Genomic DNA, 23091 nt, shown 5'->3' with positions numbered 1-23091 from the left:
AAGAGTGGCACCCAGGGACCCAACAGTGACACTGAGGAACTCAGAAGTGACACCGAGGGCCCAACAGTGGCACCCAGAGACCCAGAAGTGGCACCAAATGGTCCAGAAGTGGCACCCAGGGACACAAGAGTGGCATGAGAGGCCCAGCTGCGACACTGAGGGCCCCAGAAGTGACATCAAATGGCCCAACAGTGGCACCCAGGGACTCAAGAGTGGCATGAGGGGCCTAGCAGTGACACCCCTGGATTCACGATGCCACCAAGGGCCCCGCAGTGTCCCCAAAGGCCCCGCAGCGCCCCCATAGGCCCCGCAGCGCCCCCAAAGGCCTCGCAGCGCCCCCAAAGGCCTCGCAGTGCCCCCAAAGGCCCCGCAGCGCCCCCAAAGGCCCCGCAGCGCCCCCATAGGCCCCGCAGCGCCCCCAAAGGCCTCGCAGTGCCCCCAAAGGCCTTGCAGTGTCCCCAAAGGCCTCGCAGTGCCCCCCAAAGGCCTCGCAGTGCCCCCAAAGGCCCCGCAGCGCCCCCAAAGGCCTTGCAGTGCCCCCAAAGGCCTCGCAGTGCCCCCAAAGGCCTCGCAGCGCCCCCAAAGGCCTCGCAGCGCCCCCAAAGGCCCCGCAGCGCCCCCAAAGGCCTCGCAGCGCCCCCAAAGGCCTCGCAGTGTCCCCAAAGGCCCCGCAGCGCCCCCAAAGGCCTCGCAGTGCCCCCAAAGGCCTCACAGTGCCCCCAAAGGCCTCGCAGTGCCCCCAAAGGCCTCACAGTGCCCCCAAAGGCCTCGCAGTGCCCCCAAAGGCCTTGCAGTGTCCCCAAAGGCCTCGCAGCGCCCCCAAAGGCCCCGCAGCGCCCCCAGCAGAGCCCACCTGCGTCTTGGAGTCGGGGCGCAGCCATGGCAGGCTGCCGTTGCGGCGCAGCTCGGCCAGCTTGGCGTTGAGTTTGTGCGCCAGCACGATGGTGAGCGGCATGCACTCCTCCGTCTCGTCCGTGGCGTAACCGAACATCAGGCCCTGCCGCCGCAAAAAGGGGCCGTTGCAGAGTTTGGAAGCGCGCGGCGCGGGCCGGCAGCGCGGCGCTGAACCCACCTGATCGCCGGCGCCGATGTCCTCCTCGCTGCGGTCCAGGTGGACGCCCTGAGCGATGTCCGGGGATTGCTGCTCCAGGGCAACCAGCACGTTGCACGTCTTGTAGTCGAAGCCTGGGGGGGGGAGGGCAGTGGGGGTCGGTGGGCTGCTGCAAGGCAGGGGAGGGGGGTCTGTGCTGCTCAGAGGGCTGAAGTGAGGGGTAGGAATGGGGGCTGTGCTGCTCCAAGGGTTGATCTGGGGGTGTGCAGGTTGGTGTGCTGCTCAAAGTGGGGGTGGGGGGTTCTGTGCTGCTCACAGGGTGGAATTGAGGGGTAGGAATGGGGGCTGTGCTGCTCACAGGGCTGATTTGGGAGGTGGGGGGGGGCTGTGCTGCTCAAAATGGGGTGGGGGGGGTCAATGTGCTGCTCCAAGGGCTGATTTGGAGGGTGGGAAGGGGGGCTGTGCTGCTCCAAGGGCTGATTTGGGGGTGAGGGGGATCTGAGGGTTGCTAAAAGCGGGATTGGGGAGGGTCTATGCAGCTCACAGGGCTGATTTGGGGGGGGGGGGGAGGGGAATTCAGTGGGCTGCTCCAAGGGGGGAGGTGGGGGGTCTGTGCTGCTCAGAGGGCTGAAGTGAGGGGTGGGAATGGGGGCTGTGCTGCTCACAGGGCTGATTTGGGAGGTGGGGGGGGGCTGTGCTGCTCAAAATGGGGGTGGGGGGGGGTCAATGTGCTGCTCCAAGGGCTGATTTGGAGGGTGGGAAGGGGGGCTGTGCTGCTCCAAGGGTTGATTTGGGGGTGTGGGGGTTGGTGTGCTGCTCCAAGGGGGGGCCGGGGGGGGGGTCTGTGCTGCTCAGAGGGTCAAATCAAGGGGTGGGGGGGGTCGGTGTGCTGCTTAAAGTGGGGGTGGTGGGTTTGTGCTGCTCAAAGAGTAGAATGAAGGGGTAGGAATGGGGTCTGTGCTGCTCCAAGGGCTGATTTGGAGGTGGGGGGGTTGGTGTGCTGCTCCAAATGGGGGTTGGGGGGTCTGTGCTGCTCAGAGGGTTGAACTGAGGGGTGGAGGGGGTTGGTGGGCTGCACAAAGAGTTGATTCGGGGATGGGGGGAACTGAGAACTGCTAAACGTGGGGGTGGGGGGGGGTCAGCGTGCTGCTCCAAGGGCTGATTTGGGGGCGGAGGGGGATGTGAGAGCTGCTAAGAGGGGGATTGGGGAGGGTCTATGCAGCTCCAAGGGCTGATATGGGGGTGGGGGGAGAGTCGGTGGGCTGCTTAAAGTGGGGGTGGGGGGTCTGTGCTGCTCAAAGGGCTGAATTGAGAGGTAGGAATGGGGGCTGTGCTGATTTGGGGGTGTTGGGGGGGGTCGGTGTGCTGCTCATAAGGCTGATTTGGGTCTGGGGGGGGGGGGGTGGTCAGTGTGCTGCTCCAAGGGTTGCTTTTGGGGTTGAGGGTCCTGTGCTGCTCCAAGGGGGATCTGGGGGGGTCCGTGCTGCTCCAAGGGCCGATTTGGGGGTCAGTGGGCTGCTCAAAGAGGAGGTGGAGGGGGGGGGGGGTCTGTGTTGCTCCAACAGTTGATTCCAGAGTTTGGGGTCCTGCGCTGCTCCAAGTGGGGTTTGGAGGAGGTTTGTGCTGCTCCAAGGGCCGATGTGGGGGTCAGGGGGGCGGTGGGCTGCTCAAAGAGGGGGTGGGGGGGGGGTCTGTGCTGCTCCAAGGGTTGTTTTGGGGGTTGGGGGTCCTGTGCTGCTCCAAGTGGGGTCTGAGGGGGGTCCGTGCTGCTCCAAGGGCCGATTTGGGGGTCAGTGGGCTGTTCAAAGGGGGGGGGGGGGGGGTCTGTATTGCTCCAATCGATTTTGGGGGTGGGGGTTCTGTGCTGCTCCAAGGGTTGTTTTGGGGGTTGGGGGTCCTGTGCTGCTCCAAGGTGGGTCTGGGGGGGATCCGTGCTGCTCCAAGGGCCGATTTGGGGGGGGGTGTTTGTGGCCCCCCGGTACCTTTGGAGGAGTCGTCGTATCCGATGTGCCGGATGGTGTCCCGCACCACCTTCTGATAATCCACAGCAGCTCGGGAGGTGATTTCACCCGCCAGCAGAATCATCCCCGTCTTTGCCACCGTTTCTGCAGGATTGGGAGGCGGGGGGGGGGGTTGCAATAAGGGAGGGGGGGGCGCCGAGCTCCAGGCTGAGCTCCAGGCTGAGCTCCTGCGCCGCTCCGGACCCCCCGCTCACCGCAGGCCACTTTGGCGTCGGGGTCCTGCCGCAGGTGGGCGTCCAGCACGGCATCGCTGATCTGATCGCAGATCTTATCTGGGGGGGGGGGCGGCGGGCGGCCTTTTGTACTGCGAGGGTCGGAGCCGCGCACCTTCTGTCCCCCCCCGCCCCCCCGCAGCCGTCCTTGGCGGCGACCTTTGGGAGCAGAGCCGGATACACCGGGGGGAGGGGGGGGGGGCGGTGGGTTCGGACCTTCGCCCCGCGGCCATCGGTGCCCCCCGCTGCGGGATCGGTGTCGGCGCATCGGGGGGGGGGGGGGGGGAGGGGAAGGAATGGGGATGGGGGTGGAGACGGTGCCGCCCCCGATTCCCCGCGCCGGGGGACGGAGATGCGGAAGGGCCGAAGGCGGCGCGGGAAGGAGGGGGTCCCGCAGCGCGGTGACAACGGGAGCGGCGCGGGGAGGGGTGGGGGCGGCGCTGGGATCCGCTGAGTCACGGCTCTGAGTCACGGCCCCCCCAACCCCCGCCCCCCCCCCCTCCGATCCCATCCCGCCGCCCCGCACCCCGATCCCCGCAATGTCACGGCGCTGCGTGTCCCGCTCCCCCCCCCCCCCGCCCCGCGCCCCCCCACGCGGTGACCACGTGCGCTGCGGGGCCCGCAATGCGGCGCGCGCGCCATGTGACGTCACACCTCCCCCCCCCGCCCCCCCGCAACTCCGCGACCCGCGGGAACCGGCGCGCGCGACCACCCCGCACCCACCCCGCCCCTCCCCTCCCCCGCTCCGACGAGGCCGCGCCTGCGCGATGGCCGCCCCGCCGGGCCCGCACCTGGGTGCCCTTCGCCCACGGACTCGGAGGTGAAGAGGAACGTTCCCTCCTCGATGAACACCTCGTGGAAGCCGTTCAGCTGCCCGTTCATGGCGCAGGGGCGGCGGACGCGGGCGGAGCGGAGCGCGGAGAGCAGCGACGCGCAGCGGGGAAGCAGCGAACTAAGAACGGCGCCGGCCGCCTCGCTCCTATTTATATCCTCGTCGCCCCGCCCGCTCGCGGCTCCCGACCAATGGCGTGCGCCGAGCGCGCCGCGAAGGAACCACGCGCGGAGGGCGGGGGGGGGGGGGGGGGAGCGTTACGTAACGCCCGGCGCTCCCCGCGCCGCCGCCGGTCTCTCGAGAGCCGCGAGGAGCGCCGGGCGGGCGGAGCGGTGAGGAACGGCGCGGGGCCGGCTGGCCGAGCGCCGTCCTCGCGGCCGGACGGACGGGGAGCGGCGATCCGCCGGGAGCTCCTCCCCCCCCGCCCGCATGGAGCGGCCCGGCGCGCGGAAACCCGCGGAGGCGGCGAGGCGCACGCGCTGAGAGGAGAGCGGGCCGCGCGTGCGCCGCGCCGTCACGGCGGGGCCGGGTTCTCGCGGGCCGCCATCTTGGGGCCGCGCGGCGCCGCCATTGTGCGCCTTCGGGCAGCGCCGCCGCACGGAGCGCGTGGTCCGCCGGTCCGCCGCCTCCAGGCCGGGCTGTGCGGGCCGCGCGAGGCCCCGTGGCGCGCCGGCGGCGCGGAGCAGTGCCGTGCGCTTCGCCTGGCGCCTCTGGCCGCCATCTTGTGCCGGGCACAGGTGCTGTGAGCGGGCCGAGTCCCGCGGCGGTGCGGGGCGGGTTGCGGGGCGCTGCTCCTCAGCCGCAGCGCAGGCCGTGTGGGTGTGCGGCACCGCGCGGCCCTCACGGCACGGACGGACCGCCGCACAGAACCGCGCCGCCAGGCGGCGGGGGGCGCGGTTACAGCCGCAGGCACCGCCCACTTATTTACATAGTGGGCGTGACCAAAGCGGCGATTTGTATTTTGGGCGGGAAGGCGCGGGCTTTTGGGGCTCCTCCGGTTGTGGGGCGGAGCAAACGGCGCTGCGCGCCTGGGCTGCGGCAACGGGACGGCGGAACCGGGGCGAACCGGGGCGGGAGGGACCTCGAGGACCGCGGAGCTCCAACCCCCCGCCGCACGCAGGGCCACCAACCTCCACATTCAACAGCAGCCCGGGCTGCCCAGGGCCCCATCCGACCTGGCCTCCAACCCCTCCAGGGATGGACGGGGCATCGCAGCCTCTCTGGCAGCTGTTCAGCCCCTCCCCGCTCTCACTGCACACAACTTCCCCTGACATCCGACCTCCAGCTGCCCTCCCTCCATTCAAACCGTTTCCCTCGTCCTGCTGCCATCTCCCCTTGCACACAGCTGACTCCCCTCCTGCCCGCAGGCTCCCTTCAGGCACTGCAGGCTGCACTGAGGTCACCCCGCAGCTTCTTTTCTCCATGCTGAACGAGCCCAGCTCCCTCAGCCCGTCTTCGTGGTGGAGGTGCTGCAGCCCCTGCTCATCTCTGCGGCTCCTCTGCACCCCCCTCCAGCAGCTCCCCGTCCTTCCTGTCCTGGGGGCTCCAGCCCTGGACGCAGTGCTGCAGATGGGGCCTCACAGGAGCAGAGCAGAGGGGGACGATCGCCTCCTGTCCCTGCTGCCCCCCCTCTGCTGACGGAGCCCAGGCTCCCGTTTGGTGCCCAGCTGCAATCACACACTGCTGGCTCGCGTTCAGCTTTGCATCCCTCAGGACCCCCGGCTCCGTCCCTGCAGGGCTGCTCTCCAGGAGCTCCATTCTGTGCTCATACCTGCGGCTCCTCCGGCCCGAGAGCTGAACCTCCCCAGGTCTGGAGCACAGGGCTGCTGAGGAGAGGCTGAAGGAGCTGGGATGTTCAGCCTGGAGGAGCTCAGGGCAGAGCTCACTGCTCCCTATGGCTGCTGAAGGGAGGCTGCAGGCAGCTGGGGGGCGGCCTCTGCTCTCGTGCCATCAGTGATGGGAGCAGAGGGAACGGCTTCAAGCTGCGGCAGGGGAGATTCAGGCTGGCCGTGAGGCTGTGTGACTGTCAGGAAGGTCAGGCACTGCAGTGGAGGCACAGGGAGGGGGGGGGGCACCGAGCCTGGGGTGTTGAAGGCAAGGCTGGGTGCTGTGCTGAGCGACGTGGCTCAGTGGGAGCTGCTGGTGACGGCTGAGCGGTTGGACTGGAGGAGCTCTGAGGCCTTTTCCACCCTTGATTCGATGGTTCTATGACAGCACAGCTGTACACACCATTCTGCTACAGACCCTGTCTGTATGTGAGGTGCAGCTTTTCGTTCACCACTCTGCGGTGGCTCCGTGTCAAAGATGACGCGCACTTCCAAATCCTTTCAGCAGAAGCTCCATTCCAACCCAACCATCCCACGTTTCCATGTCCTCTGAGCTCCATTCCAACCCAACCATCCCACGTTTCCATGTCCTCTGAGCTCCATTCCAACCCAACCATCCCACGTTTCCATGTCCTCTGAGCTCCATTCCAACCCAACCATCCTATGGTTCCATGTCCTCTGAGCTCCATTCCAACCCAACCATCCTATGGTTCCATGTCCTCTGCGCTCCATTCCAACCCAACCATCCTATGGTTCCATGTCCTGGAGTTGGAGTGGAGGAGCTCTGAGGCCTTTTCCACCCTTGATTCGATGGCTCTGATTCTATGTGTCCCTATGGAGTCCCCATGTGTCCCTACAGCAACCCGATGTTGTGCTGAAGGATGTGGTTCAGTGGGAGCTGCTGGTGATGGATGAGCGTCAGCAGCGCCTCAAATGAGCTCTGAGGCCTTTTCCACCCTGGATTCGATGGCTCTCATTCTGTTCGCCATCCCACCTTTCCGCCCGCTGATGCCGCTCTCCCTGTGGCTCCGTTCCGCAGCACAGCCACGCGCTTTGTAAAAAATGTTTTATCCGCTCCATTTCGGTACAAAACGCACGGCTGAAACCTCGGCCCCGGGGGGGGGACACAAAACCCATCGCAACGTTTCTCCTTTCCCCCCCCTTCTCCCCCATCCCAGCAGCGCCGCAGCGGCGCCGGGTCGGAGCGCCGTCCCTACGCGGTTTTCTGCTGCCCCTTCTTCCCGATCAGCGACTTGTGGATGTGCGGGATGACGCCTGCGGAGAGACGGCAGGGAGGCTGGGGGCAGCCGGACGGAGGGCGCCAACGGGGAGCCGGGGCTGTCACTGGGCGACCCTATGGGTGACCCTGTGGGTGTCCCTGTGGGTGCCCCTGTGGGTGTCCCTGTGGGTGTCCCTGTGCGTGCCCCTGTGGGTGTCCCTATGGGTGCCCCTGTGGGCGTCCCTGTGGGTGTCATTGTGCGATCCTATGGGTGCCCCATGGGTGTCCCTGTGGGTGTCCCTATGGGTGCCATTACTGCCAGTCAGTGACCCCATGGGTGTCCCTGTGGGTGTCCCTGTGGGTGTCCCTGTGGGTGCCCCATGGGTGTCCCTATGGGTGTCCCTGTGGGTGTCCCTATGGGTGCCATTACTGCCAGTCGGTGACCCCATGGGTGTCACTGTGCGACCCTATGGGTGTCCCATGGGTGTCCCTGTGGGTGCCCCTGTGGGTGCCCCTGTGGGTGCCCCTGTGGGTGTCCCTGTGGGTGTCCCTATGGGTGTCCCTGTGGGTGTCCCTGTGGGTGCCCCTGTGGGTGCCCCTGTGGGTGCCCCTATGGGTGACCCTATGGGTGACCCTATGGGTGCCCCTGTGGGTGCCCCTGTGGGTGCCCCTGTGGGTGCCCCTATGGGTGTCCCTGTGGGTGCCCCTGTGGGTGTCCCTGTGGGTGCCCCTATGGGTGCCCCTGTGGGTGTCCCTATGGGTGCCCCTATGGGTGCCCCTATGGGTGTCCCTGTGGGTGCCCCTGTGGGTGCCCCTGTGGGTGTCCCTATGGGCGCCCCTATGGGTGTCCCTGTGGGTGCCCCTGTGGGTGCCCCTGTGGGTGTCCCTGTGGGTGCCCCTGTGGGTGTCCCTATGGGTGCCCCTATGGGTGCCCCTGCGGGTGCCCCTGCGGGTGTCCCTGTGGGTGCCCCATGGGTGTCCCTATGGGTGTCCCTGTGGGTGCCATTAGTGCCCATGGGTGACACCATGGGTGACCCTATGGGTGACCCTATGGGTGCCCCTATGGGTGCCCCTATGGGTGCCATTACTGCCAGTGGGTGACCCCATGGGTGTCATTGTGGGACCCTATGGGTGTCCCTATGGGTGCCCCTATGGGTGCCATTACTGCCAGTCGGTGACCCCATGGGTGTCATTGTGGGACTCTATGGGTGCCCCTATGGGTGCCCCTATGGGTGCCCCTATGGGTGCCAGTCGGTGACCCCATGGGTGTCATTGTGGGACCCTATGGGTGTCCCTAAGGGTGTCCCTATGGGTGCCCCTATGGGTGCCATTACTGCCAGTGGGTGACCCCATGGGTGTCATTGTGGGACCCTATGGGTGTCCCTATGGGTGCCCCTATGGGTGCCCCTATGGGTGCCAGTCGGTGACCCCATGGGTGTCATTGTGGGACCCTATGGGTGTCCCTATGGGTGCCCCTATGGGTGCCATTACTGCCAGTGGGTGACCCCATGGGTGTCATTGTGGGACCCTATGGGTGTCCCTATGGGTGTCCCTATGGGTGCCCCTATGGGTGCCCCTATGGGTGCCCCTATGGGTGCCCCTATGGGTGCCATTACTGCCAGTCGGTGACCCCATGGGTGTCATTCTGCAACCCTATGGGTGCCCCATGGGTGTCCCTATGGGTGCCAGTCGGTGACCCCATGGGTGTCATTGTGGGACTCTATGGGTGTCCCTATGGGTGTCCCTATGGGTGCCCCTATGGGTGCCCCTATGGGTGCCATTACTGCCAGTCGGTGACCCCATGGGTGTCATTGTGGGACCCTATGGGTGTCCCTGTGGGTGCCATTAGTGCCAGTGGATGACCTTACGGGTGTCATTGTGCAACCCTGTGGGTGTCCCTATGGGTGTCCCTATGGGTGCCATTAGTGCCAGTGGGTGACACTATGGGTGTCATTGTGCGACCCTATGGGTGTCCCTATGGGTGCCATTACTGCTAGTGGGTGACACCATAGGTGCATTGTGGGACCCTGTGGGTGTCCCTGTGGGTGCCATTAGTGCCAGTGCATGACCTTATGGGTGTCACTGTGCAACCCTGTAGGTGTCCCTATGGGTGCCCCTATGGGTGCCATTACTGCCAGTCAGTGACTCCATGGGTGTCACTGTGTGACCCTATGGGTGCCATTAGTGCCATGAGTGACACCATGGGTGTCATTGTGTGACCTTATGGGTGCCCCTATGGGTGCCACTGGGTGCCACTGGTTGCCTACAGGTGATCCCATGGGTGCCCCTATGGGTGTCATTGGGTGCCACTGGGTGACCCTGTGGGTTCCCCTACGGATGCCCCTATGGGTGCCACTGGGTGACCCCCATGGGCGATCCTATAGGTGCCGTGGTGCTATCAGCACCATTGGGTGGTGCCACTGGGTGACCCTATGGGTGCCTCTATGGATGCCCCTGTGGGTGCCTCTGGGATGTCATGGGGTGCCATCGGGTGGCCCTGGGGTGTCAATGGGTGACCCTACGGGGGTTGTTATGTGCCACTGGGTGCTCCTACGGGTACCACTGGGGCGTCATGGGGTGCCACTGGGTGCCTACAGGTGATCCCATGGGCATCATGGGGTGCCACTGGGTGCCCCTATGGGTGCTGCCGCGTGCACTGGGTGCCCCCCGGTGCCACCTACCTCCCCCCGCGATGGTGGCTTTGATGAGGGAATCCAACTCTTCGTCCCCTCGGATCGCCAGCTGCAAATGGCGGGGGGTGATGCGCTTCACTTTGAGGTCCTTGGAGGCGTTGCCTGCCAGCTCCAGGACCTGCGGGGGAACGGCGGGGGGCTGCGCGTTGGGAACGCTGTGCTCAGCCCAGCTGCTGCCCCACAGCATCGCCCCATAGCGCTGCCCCATAGCGCTGTGTCACAGCATCGCCCCATAGTGCTGCCCCATAGTGCTGTGTCACAGCATTGCCCCATAGCGCTGTGTCACAGCATTGCCCCATAGCTCTGTGTCACAGCATCGCCCCATAGCGCTGCCCCATAGCGCTGTGTCACAGCATCGCCCCATAGTGCTGCCCCATAGTGCTGTGTCACAGCATCGCCCCATAGCGCTGCCCCATAGCTCTGTGTCACAGCATTGCCCCATAGTGCTGCCCCATAGCTCTGCATCACAGCATCACCCCATAGCACTGCATCACAGCATCGCCCCATAGTGCTGCCCCATAGCTCTGTGTCACAGCATTGCCCCATAGCACTGCCCCATAGCTCTGTGTCACAGCATCGCCCCATAGTGCTGCCCCATAGTGCTGTGTCACAGCATCGCCCCATAGTGCTGCCCCATAGTGCTGTGTCACAGCATCGCCCCATAGCGCTGCCCCATAGCGCTGTGTCACAGCATCGCCCCATAGCGCTGCCCCATAGCTCTGTGTCACAGCATTGCCCCATAGCACTGCCCCATAGCTCTGTGTCACAGCATTGCCCCATAGTGCTGCCCCATAGCTCTGCATCACAGCATCACCCCATAGCACTGCATCACAGCATCGCCCCATAGTGCTGCCCCATAGCTCTGTGTCACAGCATCGCCCCATAGTCACCATTTAGTGCCACCCCATAGCGCTGCCCTTTGCCACCACCCTGTAGCGTCACCCCACAGTGCTGCTCCGTATCGTTGCCCCATGGAATCACATCACACTGTCACCCCACAGCATCACACTGTAGTGTCATCTTAGGGTGTAACCCCACACTGCTGCCCCACATCAAAACACTGCCCCACAGCATCACCCCATAGCACAACCCCGAAGCACTGCCCCATAGCTCTGCCCCACAGCACCATCCCAAAGCAACGCCCCATAGCAGAATCCTAAAGCACTGCCCCACAGCATCACCCCACAGCACCATCCCAAAGCACTCCTCCACGGCACCATCCCACAGTGCTGCCCCACAGCAGAACCCCAAAACGCTGCCCCACAGCTCCGTGTCACAGCATCACCCCATAGCAGAACCTCACAGCATCGCCCCACAGCCCTGCCCCACGGAACCAACGCTCACAGCCTTCCAGCAGCACTCAGATCCCTCAGCCGTGCTGCAGAGCCGCGGGCAGCAGCGCAGCCCAGCGCAGCAATGCACAGCACAGCGCAGCACCGCACAGCAATGCACAGCAATGCACAGCAATGCACAGCAATGCACAGCAATGCGCAGCACTGCACAGCACTGCACAGCACTGCACAGCAATGCACAGCAATGCACAGCAATGCACAGCACAGTGCAGCACAGTGCAGCCCAGCGCAGCAATGCACAGCACTGCACAGCACTGCACAGCACTGCACAGCACTGCACAGCACTGCAATGCACAGCAATGCACAGCAATGCACAGCACAGTGCAGCACAGCGCAGCCCGGCCGCCCCCCCAGCCCCCCGCACCCACCTCAGCCGTCAGGTACTCGAGGATGGCGGCGCTGTACACGGCGGCGGTGGCGCCGACCCGCCCGTGGCTGGTGGTGCGAGTCTTCAGGTGCCGATGGATGCGGCCCACGGGGAACTGCAACGGGGGGAGAGGCGGCTGAGCGGGGCGGGCGGCGGCCGGGGGCCGCGCGTCGGGAGCATCCGGCCCCGCCCCGCCCTGCGGGCACGGCCTGAGGGCGAGCGGCGGAGGAGGCAGGGCAGGGAACTTCACCTTGGAGCGGGGGAAAAGGCGTGGCGGGGCGCCGTGGCAGCGGCGGAGCGGCGCTTACAGCACTGAGCCCGGCACGGATGGCAGCGCCGCGGCCGCCGCTCGTTACCTGCAATCCGGCTCTCTGCGAGCGAGACACCGCCTTCGCCTTGGCCTTCCCGCTGTCCTTCCCGGCCTTCCCACCTGCCTGCGGGACGGAGAGCGCGGTCAGCGCGGCGCCCGGGGCTCTGCGCTCCTCGGCCGTGCGGCGCCGCCGGGGGGGAACGGAGCGCCGCGGGCGGCTTTGGGAGAGGGGGGACGCGGGGCTGCGGAGCGGCGGCCGGGGGCAGAGCGGCTCCTCAGGGAGCGGCGGCCGAAGCGGCAGAGGGCCGAACTCCGGGGTGTGAAGGCCGAGGGAGCCGGGCTCGTTCCGCTCGCGGAACGGAAGGCTGCGGGGCGAGCGCAGCGCGGCGTTCGGCACCCAACAGCGGGCCCGGTTTGACCGTTTGTGCGGGCGGACGGCGACGGGACGAGGGGAGCGGCGTTCAAGTGAGACCGGGGAGGTTGAGGTTGGAAGCTTTGCAGCCAGAGGGCGGCGAGGCGGTGGCACAGGCTGCCCAACGAGGCTGCGGACGCCCCGGCCCTGCAGGCGTTCGAGGCCAGGCTGGATGCGGCTCCGGGCTGCTGGTCGGGAGCCGCGCACAGCGGGGCTGGAACTGATGGCCGCCGTGCGGGGCAGGAGCCGCAGCCGCTCTGGCAGCGCCAAGCGCAGCAGGCCGAGCCGTTGCGGCCGCTCTGCCCTTCTCTCCTCCCTGGAAGCATCCGGGCCCGAACTGAGGCTCCTGTGCAACGCAGGGCGTCCCGTGATGCCGTGAGCACGACCGCCCCGCGCCGTCACTCAGGGCTCCACACAACCCCTACCGGAGCGCGTTACCCCTACAGCGCCGAGCCGCCTCCCCGCAGCGCTTTGTTGCACAAAACCCGCGTCCCTGCGCAGCGCCCCGAAGCCCAAAGAGCGAACAAAAACCCCTCCAGCAAAGCTGCGACGGGAAAGCGCTGAGTTCAGGAGCGGCGCAGCACAGCGTGGGGCTGACAGCCCTTGGAGCAGCGGCGCTTTGGTGCCGAAATGAGGCTTCGTGAGACTCCATAGGGATGTGAGCGCGGTGGGAAGCATCGGGGCGGGCTGCGTTGGGCACCGCGCTCCTGGCACGGGGCAGGAAGACAGGGAACGGGCAGAGGGGGCGCAGGGCGGAAATCCAGGCTGCGGATGCAGGGAAGGGCCGGGCAGCGCGATGCGGGGCAGGAGCCGCAGCCGCTCTGGCAGCGCCAAGCGCAGCAGGCCGGGCCGTTCCGGCCGCTCTGCCCTTCTCCCCTCCCTGGAAGCATCCGGGCCCGAATTGAGGCCCCCGCCGAGGTCAGAGCGTCGGGACGAGCTGCCCCTGCAGGCCTCTTCCAACCGCCGTCCCGCGGCCGCTCTGCCCGCCGTCCGTCCCCAGCGCTGACGTTTCTCCTCTCCCCCTCGGGCCTTCCCGCCCACACGCAGCGCAACGCCCGCACGGTTCGGGCCCCGCGCCCTTCAGTCCTCGCCCCCAGCCCCGCTCCTCGCTCCCCCTCAGGCCGTCTCCTCGCCCCCCGGCCCCGCTCCTCACCATGGTGCCGCCGCCGGTCCCCGACTCCGCCGCTCGAACCGCCTCAGGAGCCGTCAGACAATACCCGTCCGAGCGCGAGGAGGGAGCCCGGCCTGCCGCGGCGACCCCGGGCCAATCGGAGCGCCCCGTACTGATTTGAACGTCCCGCCGCCGCCAATCGCCGCGCGGCTTGTTGGCCGCTCCGCTGGCCCCGCCCCGCGGCCCGTTTAACGGCTGTTTTTCCTTTGCACACGGCACGCAGAGGCTGAAGGCGGGGTGGGGGGGCGGGGGGCGTGGCCGGCGGACCCTGCGGAGTGACGTGAGGACGAATCAATAGAAAGAGCCGACCGCGCGGAGAGAGGCGGGGCAGAGAAGATGGACGGACAAGTGAACCAATAGAAAGAGGAATAGCTTTCCCGCCCATTCTCTCGCCCCGCCCGGCGTGTTGTTTGTTTGTGAAGAGAAGTTGGGGGGGGGAGGGGGGGGGACGGCTGTCCGTCCGTTGCTTCTCCGCCTCTGTGAGGAGGGGCCGTGAGGGGAATTCCCTCCGGGGACGGGATGAGGAGCGGAGCGCTGAGAAGAAAGAGCCCCACAGTGACCCGGTCCACCCAGCACTGAGCCTCTGTGCCCACCAGGGGGCTGCAGCCCCGCAGCTGCCCCTCAGGACGGTGGAGCGCTGAGAACGCGAGCCTCCCAGCAGCGAGCCCCTGAGCTGCAGAACCGCACCTGCTGCCTGCTTACAGCCCCAGCATGGCGGGTGAGGTATGGAGCGCTGAGCAGGAGGAGGGGAGCCCCCCACGCTGATTGACCAGAGGGACTGCAGCCCCACAGCTGCCATGGGGGACCTGGATGAGGTACAGAACGCTGAGGAGAAGGAGGGGAGCCCCCTCAGTGCCCCCCAGCACCGAGTCTGAGTGCATGGGGGGAACCGCAGCCCCCACCTGTCCCAAAACCTGCAGCTGCTGCCTGCCTGCCTCCTGCCGCACAGTTGCCATACGGGGCATGGAGGCGATGGCTCCCAGTTGCCCCCCAGCACCGAGCCCCTGAACTGCAGCCCCACACCTGCTGCCTGCTTACGGCGCCATAGCTGCCACGTGGGGCATGGATGAAGTATGGGGAGCTCTGAGCAGAAGGAGGGGAGCCCCCTCGGTGCCCCCAGCACTGAGACCCTGATTGCACCAGAGCGGCTGCAGACCCACAGCTGCCCCAAAGCCTGCAGCTGCTGCCTGCCTGCAGCCCTACAGCTGTCGCATGGGACGTGGGTGATGTACAGAGCACTGAGCAGAGGGGAGCCCCCTTAGTGCACCCCAGCAGTGAGCCCCTGAGCGCAGCAGGGGGCTGCAGCCCCGCAGCTGCCCCCCAACGCACAACTGCTGCCTGCCTGCAGCCCCACAGGGCATGGATGAGGTACAGAACGCTTAAGAGAAGGACGGAGCCCCCCCTCACTGCCCCCCAGCACTGAATCTGAGTGCGTGGGGGGGGGGGGGGGGAGGAGGTTGAAGCCCCACAGGGTGTGGATGAGATATGGGGAGCACCGAGGAACAGTAGGGGAGCCCCCTCAGTGCCCCCAGCACCAAGCCCTGAGCTGCAGCCCCACACCTGCTGCCTCCTTACAGCCCCACAGGTTGGTGGGTGAGCTACGGAGCACTGAGCAGAAGGAGGGGAGCCCCCTCGGTGCCCCCAGCTCTGAGCCCCTGATTGCACCAGAGGGGCTGCAGCCCCACACCTGCCCCAAAACCTGCAGCTGCCGCCTGCCTGCAGCCCCACAGCTGCCCCACAGGACACGGATGAGGTACAGAGCACTGGGCAGAAGGGAGCCCCCCCCCAGTGCCCCCCTGCACTGAGCCCCTGAACACAACAGAAGGGGGGCTGCAGCCCCACAGCTGCCCTCAGCTGCCGCCTGCCTGCAGCCCCACAGCTGCCCCACAGGACACGGATGAGGAGAAGGAGGGGAGCCCCCCCAGTGCCCCACCACTGAGTCTGAGCGCATGGGAGGAACTGCAGCCCCCACCCCAGCCCACAGCTGCTGCCCGCCTGCAGCCCCACAGCTGCCCCACGGGCCGTGGATGAGGTACAGGGAGCGCCGGGAACGAGGGCAGCCCCCCCAGCACCGAGCCCTGAGCCGCAGCCCCACACCTGCCGCCAGCCCCACAGCTGCCATTCGGGGCACGGCTGAGGTACGGGGAGCTGCGAGGGGAGCCGCTCGGCACCCCGGCACCGAGCGCAGGGGGGGAACCGCAGCCCCACAGCCGCCACCTGCGACACGGAGGAGACGCGGGCAGCCCCCCATCCGCCCCCCATCCCGCGGCCCCTCGGCCGTCCCGGAGCCCCGCACCCCCCGCGCTGTCGGCTGGGCTCCGGCCGCGGGGTCACGCGAGGTCTCGGAGCCCCGGGGCTTCGTGCGGCGGCGGCCGAGGCGGGGCCGGGCGGCAGCGCGCAGTGCGCAGGCGGCTGCCGTCCGTGTCCTCAGATGAGCCCGCGCGCCCGCGGGGAGCCGCAGCCTGAATGCGGCCGCGCTGCCGCGCATGCGTCACCGAGCGCGCGCACGTGCCCGCAGCCCCTCGCGATTCTGCTCCCCCCTCCTTCCTTCCATCCCCCTTCTCTCCCTTCCTTCTCTCCCTTCCCTTCTCTCCCCCCGCCCGCCCTCCCCGCCCTGGAGGCCCCGCAGGGCTGCGCCGCCCCCCGGTGCCGCTCCCCGCCCGCATCGCTGAGCCCCGACCCCCCGAACCCCCCATAACAGAGCGAGGCCAGGCGACCGTCTGGGTTGGTTTTTTTTTGTGTTTTTTTTTTTTCATTCACTTTTCCGCATACTTTTTTTTTTTTATTTGTTACAAACATACAATTCTTTAAATATAGACTGTAAAACTCCATTTGCAAAAATCTGCTACGGTAAGGAGTGCTCGCTAGCATGAGGAGTTCGTCACGTCGGGCGTCATCTTTCGCTAGTGGTAAATCCAGCCCTGCCTTCGGCAAACTCCGGCTTTCCCCGGCGCTCCCGAAGCCGCCCCGCCGGCCGCAGAGGAAGGGAATGAGAATCGGCCCCGCCGCCGTGGGAGAGGAGCCGGGAGCCCCGGCAGCCCCCGCTGGGCCGCGTAAAGTGCACGGTTTGCTTTTAGTTTTTTTTTCTTTCTTTCGTTACAAAAATAAGAGGAATAAAACTTTTTTTTTTTTCTTTTTTTTTCTTTTTTTTTTTCTTCTCCTTTCGTCAAGGTTCTCGGGGGGGGAGGTGGGAGGTGGGGGTGGGAGCGGCGGGTCGCTCTCTCAGCAGATATCGCGCGGCCGCGCCCGGCTCTCCTCGCTCGCTGTTCCGCCGTCGCGGCTCCTCCTCCGCCCTCCGCCCGTCTCGTCGGCCTCCAGCCGCGCCCGTCGCCTCCTCGCACGACGGGCCGAGCGCCTTCCCACGCGGCGGGCGCAGAGCCGGCAGCAGCGCGGTGCCGCAGCCCCGGGGGGACGCGCGGCCGTCCCCAAAACCTCCCGGCACGGAGCCGCCGTTCCAGCGGCCACCTCCTGCATCCGCGGCAAATATCTGCTGAGAGACGGCCGCCGCGCCGCCCCGCGTACCGTCACCATTCGCTTCGCGGTGCTTTTTCTTTTCTTTTCTTTTCTTTCTTTCTTTCAACTTTTTTTTTTTTTCTATTTTTTTGTTTTTATCTTCTATTTTAAAAGAGAAGCCGGCGAGGCGAGGAGAAGCCGCCCCTCGGCGCGGAGCGGAGCAGCCGGGGGAGCGGAGCGTCTGCGGGCGGCGCTGCTCCGCTACGATGGGAGCCGCGTGCGATGGGAGCCGCGTGCGAGGGCAGCTCCGTACGAAGGACGCTGTGCGGCCGTCCTGCGCCGTCACCCCGCGGCGGCCGGGAGACGCGGGGCCGAAACGCAGCGTTTTCCGTTTTCTCTTGGGAGGGAGCGGGGAAATCGAAGCGGTTTTGATGTCGACGGAGCCGTGGATTTGATTCTCGGGCTGATCCACGCGGGCGGGCGGCCCGGCCGTCTGGGCTCTTTATTTACACGGAGTTTTGGGGCGCTATACAAGATTTACATTTCCGTTTGTACAGCAGATGCTTTGATAGAGTCGCGCTCTCCAAACGTCCCTTCTGGGGGCGACAGAAATCTGGAAGCTCCACAAACCCGGGGTTCCCCTTCCGGCTAAAAGCCTTTCGCCCGTCTCCTACAGAATCCAAGCCACCGAAAAAAGAAACCAAAAACCAAAAACCAAAAACCAACCAAGCCAAACAACCACCTCATATCTATACACACATGCGGGGCCGTGTGTGCAGACACAGAAGGAACGGCCGAACCGCCGCGCGGAGCCCGGCTCTGCCTGCAGCGCTGCGCCGGCTGCCATCGGCACGGGGCGCTGAGGCACCCAGGGTGCAGCCGGGCCTCCGCTCGGCCTCTGCTGCCGCAGCTGGGCGCCGCTTCTCTCTTTGCTGCTGCGATTCCTTCCCCCGACGCGCTCTGCTCTCCTCACCGCGTGCCGGAAGCTCGGATGGAGCCGCAGGTTTCCGCATGCAGACGCGGCTCTCGGATGCCGGTGGCTGGAGCCGCCCGTGGCGCCGGGTGGGAGATGTGGGGCCGATGCAGGGCTGATGTGGGGCTGATGTGGGGCCGATGCGGGGCCTTTTGCTGTGGGTTTTGTTGTGGTTTCATGTTTTGGCCTGCGATGTTTTGCCTCCTCCCTTTTCCACGCGGTTCCCACGCGGCGCCACCGCGGAGCTGAGGAAGGCCAGGCGATCTCAGCCAAAAACAACAACAAAAAAAGGAGAAAAAAACCAAGAAGAATATATATATATTTTATATATATATATATATATATATATATAACCCTCTGCAAAAGGAGAGGGACCGCCCGAGCGGAGCAAGGACCGGCGTGGCTCCCAGCAGCAGAAAGTCCGTCAGCACCGAAGCGAGGGGCGGCGGCGCTGCTCACACAGCAGGACATCACCGACAGCTGCCTTACGGGACGAGTTACAGTACAGAACGGCGCCGCGCCGACACACGGGGGCTGCTGCTCCCACAGGGCCTGGAAACGGAGTCCCGGTGCGATGGAGGAGAGTTAAAAACAGCCAGGAGGAAGAGAAGTTCCGGTTAAAAATTCCCTTACAAAGGGGCGACGGAGGGCGGCTGGGGGCGGCCCTGCTGGATGAGCGCCGGCGGCGCCTCACTGCTGCCAATAAATACGGGCGGCCGGGAGGGGATGGAGCCAATAAATTAAAAGGCAGCTGAAATGAGAGGGCGGGCGCGGGGCGACGGAACCGGAGCGACGACGGTCCTACGAGAGCCTGGGAGGCGTCACACAGCAACAGCTGGAACTTTGGAATGAACAGCGGGCTCCCATTCAGTTCAAAGGCAGGAGGACGGCGTGGCTTAAAAAACACCGCTCTGCAGGGCGGGACTGAGCAGATTGCTTCAAAACCGGAGAGAAAAAAAGACCAAAGAGAGTGAAAATCCATTTAATAAGAGAGGAGAGCGCCGGGAGGCCCCGCCGTGCTGCGCGGCGCAGGAGCCGAGCTGGCGGAGCGCCGAGGTGGTCATTAAGAATAATTAAAAATTTAAAAACAAAACAACAAAAAAACAAAAAACCAGGGGAAATGTGGCGGGGCTCACAGCTCCCACAGCCACCACGCATTGAGGTACTGAGGAGATGCATTGAGTTCGTGTTAAAAACCCGCGCTCGGAGGAGGAAGAGGAGGAGGAAGAAGAGGAGGACGGGCTGGGATTTGTGCACCTGAGGCCGTGTGCTTCGTGCCGCCGCCTTCCTGCTGCTCGGCCCTGCGACCCCCGTGGTCAAAAGAAAAAGGGGGAAAAAGCCAAAAAAAGAAAAAAGAAGAGGAAAAAAATGAGACCCGAAGCCAAACGAGAGCGTTCCTTACTGCTCACAGAGCTGCCGGCTTCCCACCTGCTTGTTTGCTTACGGGGTCCGGGTCGGGCGCCTGGAGTTTTGCATCCCGGAAAACAATTCTGCGGAACGGAGCTGGGGGGGGGGATTCAAAAGGGAAATAAAAAGAGACAATGGACGTTGGTCCAGAGACGAAGCCCTGCGTCACATCGCATCGCCTCTCGCGGCCGTGGGCTCCGGTGCGGACGCCGGGATGCTGGTGGGGCGGAGCGGCACGGATAGAGGGACGGGAAGGGAGGGGAGGGGAGCCGGGCGGCCCCGAGGAGCGCGTCGTCCTCGTTGGGAAGCGGGCTGAGGGCCGCGGGCGCTCCGTGCCCGATGGGAGGAGAGGCGCGGGGCTGCGGCGGGGCCGGGCGCTCCAACCGCGTCCGGGGTTTGGGGCTCCCCTTCTCCCGAGGAAGGGAAGGGAAAGGAAGGAGGGGGGGGGGGGGGAAGGGGGGCTCCGGGCGGGGTGGGAGAGGGGGGGGGGCCGGGGCAGACGGATGGATGAATGGATGGATGGGGGGGGATCGGGGGGGGCTCAGTCGTCGTCCACGTCGTCGCCGTCCGAATCGTCGCCGGCGCCGCTGCCGCTGCCCGGTCCGGGCGGCCCCGCGCGGCGGTCGTACAGCTTGTCCCGCTGGCGCTCCTGGATGTCGCGCATCTCGTCGGCGTAGCGGCAGAACGCCCCGCCGAACTTGGCCCAGGCTTTGTAAGGGACGGTGATGGCGTTGCGGTAGGACGGCTTCACCTCGCTCACCCGCAGGAAGACGCCGTACTTATTGCAGCCCACGTCGAAGAAGAAGCGCTTGGAGTCCACGGTGATGGAGGTGCCCTCGGGCAGCTCCCCGTAGAGGCCCCCCCCGCCCGGCCCGCCGCCTCCGGGGCCGCCCAGCTCGTCCTCCTCCCCTCCGTAATCGTCGATCAGCTTCGCCAGCGCGTCGCGGAACTCGATCAGGCCCTGGGCCGGCAGGGCGATGGTCTGCCCGCTCTGCAGCCCCGGGGGGCCGCCGGGGAAACCTCCCGGGCCGCCGGGCCCGCGGTTGACGGTCTGCCGGATGCGCAGGAAGCGGCCGCGCTGGTTCTCCTTCAGGTCCAGGTAATACTTGCGGTTCTCCCGCACCAGGAATTCGCTCTTCAGAGCGCGGCGCGGCCCCGACCCGCCCTCGTCGCCGCCGGGCCCCGCGGCCTGCGCCAGCTGCTCGGGGCTGGACGGCCCCAGCTGCGCGTAGTGCTCGATGAAGTCGCCCAGGTAGTCGCGGAACTCCGCCGCCACGGCCATGGACAGCGTCAGGCGGCTCTTGGACCCGCCGGCGCCCACCTCGGCGATCTTCAGGAAGCGGCCCTTGGCGTTCTGCTTCACGTCCAGGTAGAAGCGCTTGTTCTGGATGTCCAGCCGCTTCGACGCCAGCTCCTGCGTCTCCTGCTCGGGGCCCGCCCCGGCGCCCGGCCCGCCGCCTCCGCCGCCGCCGCCTCCGCCGCCGCCGCCTCGGGGAGCCGCGAAGCCGCCGCCTCCGCCGCCGCCCCCCCCGCTGCCGCTGCCGCTGCCGCCGCGCTCGCTGCCGCTGTCCCCGTCCGCCATCTTGTCCGCCCGCCCGCCCCGCGCCGGCCCTTCCGCGCGCGCCGCCCCGCTTCCGGCGCGCGGCCCCGCGCCCCGCCCCGCCCCTCTGCGACAAGAGGTGACGTCACCGCCGCACTCCGCGCCGCCGCGCGCGGCTCCCCCGCGAGGTCACGTGGGCGGGGAGAGGCTCCGCCCGCCGCGTCCCCGCGCGCCCTCTGCGGTCCCCGCCCGGCCACGCCCCCTCCCGCCCGACCACGCCCCCTCGCACCAGGCCACGCCCCTTCGGTTGGCGGCGACGCCGCGCAGTGCCCGCCCCCGCCGTCAATCACGCCCGTCCGCCGCTCCCATTGGCCGCGTCCGGAGCTGCGGCCTGCGAGCTCGTGACGTCACGGGCGAGCTTGACGTCACCAGTCCCTATGGCTCGGGGCAGCAGGACAGCATGACAGAACGGCCAAGGCTGGAAGGGACCTCGAGGATCGCGGAGCTCCAACCCCCCGCCGCACGCAGGGCCACCAACCTCCACATTCAGCAGCAGCCCGGGCTGCCCAGGGCCCCATCCAACCTGGCCTCCAACCCCTCCAGGGATGGACGGGGCATCGCAGCCTCTCTGGCAGCTGTTCAGCCCCTCCCCGCTCTCACTGCACACAACTTCCCCTGACATCCGACCTCCAGCTGCCCTCCCTCCATCCAAACCGTTTCCCTCGTCCTGCTGCCATCTCCCCTTGCACACAGCTGACTCCCCTCCTGCCCGCAGGCTCCCTTCAGGCACTGCAGGCTGCACTGAGGTCACCCCGCAGCTTCTTTTCTCCATGCTGAACGAGCCCAGCTCCCTCAGCCCGTCTTCGTGGTGGAGGTGCTGCAGCCCCTGCTCATCTCTGCGGCTCCTCTGCCCCCTCTCCAGCAGCTCCCCGTCCTTCCTGTCCTGGGGGCTCCAGCCCTGGACGCAGTGCTGCAGATGGGGCCTCACAGGAGCAGAGCAGAGGGGGACGATCGCCTCCTGTCCCTGCTGCCCCCCCTCTGCTGACGGAGCCCAGGCTCCCGTTTGGTGCCCAGCTGCAATCACACACTGCTGGCTCGCGTTCAGCTTTGCATCCCTCAGGACCCCCGGCTCCGTCCCTGCAGGGCTGCTCTCCAGGAGCTCCATTCTGTGCTCATACCTGCGGCTCCTCCGGCCCAAGTGCCGAACCTCCCCAGGTTCCCCCAGCTCAACCCCTCCGGCCTCCCGAGGTCCCTCTGAACGGCACCCCTTCCTCCCACCGCACCAACTGTTCCCTTGTGCTGCATGAATGACTGCAAGCGGAGGTGTAGGAAAATGAATATAAAACATTTATAAACATTTATAAACAGTGACCTGAGCCTTCCTGCAGTCATCCGGGACCCCACCTGGCAGCCACGACTTCTCAGATAGGATGGAGAGAGGCTCAGCGACCGCCTCATCCAGCTTCTCCAGAGCCCTGGGACGCAGCCGTCCGGCCCATAGGCTTGGACTCATTCAGTCTCCTGAGGCACTCAGGGATGCGCTGTGCCCTTACAGGGGGGATTTCACAGAATCACAGCATCACAGAATTGTAGGGGTTGGAAGGGAGCTCCAGAGCTCATCGAGTCCAACCCCCTGCCAAAGCCGTTCCTACAGCAGTCGCACAGGTCGGCATCCAGGCAGGTCTTGAACATCTCCAGAGCAGGAGACTCCAAACCTCCCTGCAGCCTGTTCCAGTGCTCCGTCACCTCACTGCACAGCCGTTCCTTTGCACATTTGTGCAGAACTTCCTATGCTGCAGTTTCCAGCCGTTTCCCCTCCTCCTGTCTCCACTCACCACTGAAAACAGTCTGGCCTCGCCATTCTGCCCCCACACCTCAGATATTTACAGACCTGGATCAGGTCCCCTCTCAGCCTTCTTTTCTCCATGCTGAACAGACCCAGTTCACTCAGCCTTTCCCCATAGCAGAGATGCTCCAGGCCCTTCACCATCTTGTTGCCCTCCGCTGGACTCTTTCCAAGAGATCCTTGTCTGTTTTGTACTGGGGAGCCCAGAACTGGATGCAGTGCTGCAGATGAGGCCTCACCAGGGCAGAGTAGAGGGGGAGGATCACCTCCTTCGACCTGCTGGCCACGCTCTGTGCAATGCAGCCCAGGATGCCATTGGCCCTCTTGGCCACAAGGGCACACTGCTGGCTCATGGCAACCTGTCCTCCACCAGGACACCCAGGTCCCTCTCCGCAGGGCTCCCCTC

The 23091-nt window shown here is 66.1% G+C and overlaps 3 protein-coding genes across 4 annotated transcripts; all 3 read right to left on the bottom strand.

Annotated features, from left to right (window-relative positions):
* Positions 1 to 485: 485 nt before the first annotated feature.
* On the bottom strand, positions 486 to 4249 carry LOC128076279 (S-adenosylmethionine synthase-like). Its single transcript, XM_052673718.1, has 5 exons — positions 4076 to 4249; positions 3267 to 3344; positions 3034 to 3156; positions 1073 to 1185; positions 486 to 997 (listed from the first exon to the last, which is right to left on the bottom strand). The coding sequence occupies exons 1-5, from the start codon at positions 4164 to 4166 to the stop codon at positions 749 to 751; spliced, it is 654 nt and encodes a 217-aa protein (XP_052529678.1). The 5' UTR covers positions 4167 to 4249; the 3' UTR covers positions 486 to 748.
* A 2744-nt stretch (positions 4250 to 6993) lies between these two features.
* LOC128076275 (histone H2A.V) lies at positions 6994 to 13673 on the bottom strand. Of its 2 annotated transcripts, none has more exons than XM_052673713.1 (5): positions 13449 to 13673; positions 11930 to 12007; positions 11575 to 11688; positions 9843 to 9972; positions 6994 to 7217 (listed from the first exon to the last, which is right to left on the bottom strand). In XM_052673713.1, exons 1-5 carry the CDS (start codon positions 13449 to 13451, stop codon positions 7156 to 7158), a joined length of 387 nt encoding a protein of 128 aa, XP_052529673.1. In that variant the 5' UTR covers positions 13452 to 13673; the 3' UTR covers positions 6994 to 7155. The 2 variants fall into 2 exon arrangements, with proteins under 2 accessions (XP_052529673.1, XP_052529672.1); XM_052673712.1 differs by lacking the exon at positions 6994 to 7217 and adding an exon at positions 9583 to 9752 and having other exon boundaries at positions 9795 to 9972.
* A 6121-nt stretch (positions 13674 to 19794) lies between these two features.
* PURB (purine rich element binding protein B) lies at positions 19795 to 20881 on the bottom strand. The gene has a single exon (XM_052673707.1). It carries the CDS (start codon positions 20879 to 20881, stop codon positions 19841 to 19843), a length of 1041 nt encoding a protein of 346 aa, XP_052529667.1. The 3' UTR covers positions 19795 to 19840.
* Between the last annotated feature and the right edge of the window lie 2210 nt (positions 20882 to 23091).

Source organism: Tympanuchus pallidicinctus, unplaced genomic scaffold (genome assembly GCF_026119805.1).
Source record: "Tympanuchus pallidicinctus isolate F22 unplaced genomic scaffold, pur_lepc_1.0 scaffold137, whole genome shotgun sequence".
Taxonomy (NCBI): domain Eukaryota; kingdom Metazoa; phylum Chordata; class Aves; order Galliformes; family Phasianidae; genus Tympanuchus; species Tympanuchus pallidicinctus.
This window is presented reverse-complemented; position numbering and strand designations above follow the sequence as displayed.

Coding starts and splice junctions, on each gene's coding strand:
- LOC128076279 (XM_052673718.1), bottom strand. CDS start 4,166: ATGAACGGGCAGCTGAACGGCTTCCACGAGGTGTTCATCGAGGAGGGA. Junction 3,345..4,075: donor CGTGGGCGAAGGGCACCCAG/GTGCGGGCCCGG, acceptor CCCCCCCCCCAG/ATAAGATCTGCGATCAGATC. Junction 998..1,072: donor ACATCGGCGCCGGCGATCAG/GTGGGTTCAGCG, acceptor TTGCGGCGGCAG/GGCCTGATGTTCGGTTACGC.
- LOC128076275 (XM_052673712.1), bottom strand. Junction 9,973..11,574: donor TCGAGTACCTGACGGCTGAG/GTGGGTGCGGGG, acceptor GTTCCCCCGCAG/GTCCTGGAGCTGGCAGGCAA. Junction 9,753..9,794: donor ACGCGGCAGCACCCATAGGG/GCACCCAGTGGC, acceptor GATCACCTGTAG/GCACCCAGTGGCACCCCATG.
- PURB (XM_052673707.1), bottom strand. CDS start 20,881: ATGGCGGACGGGGACAGCGGCAGCGAGCGCGGCGGCAGCGGCAGCGGC.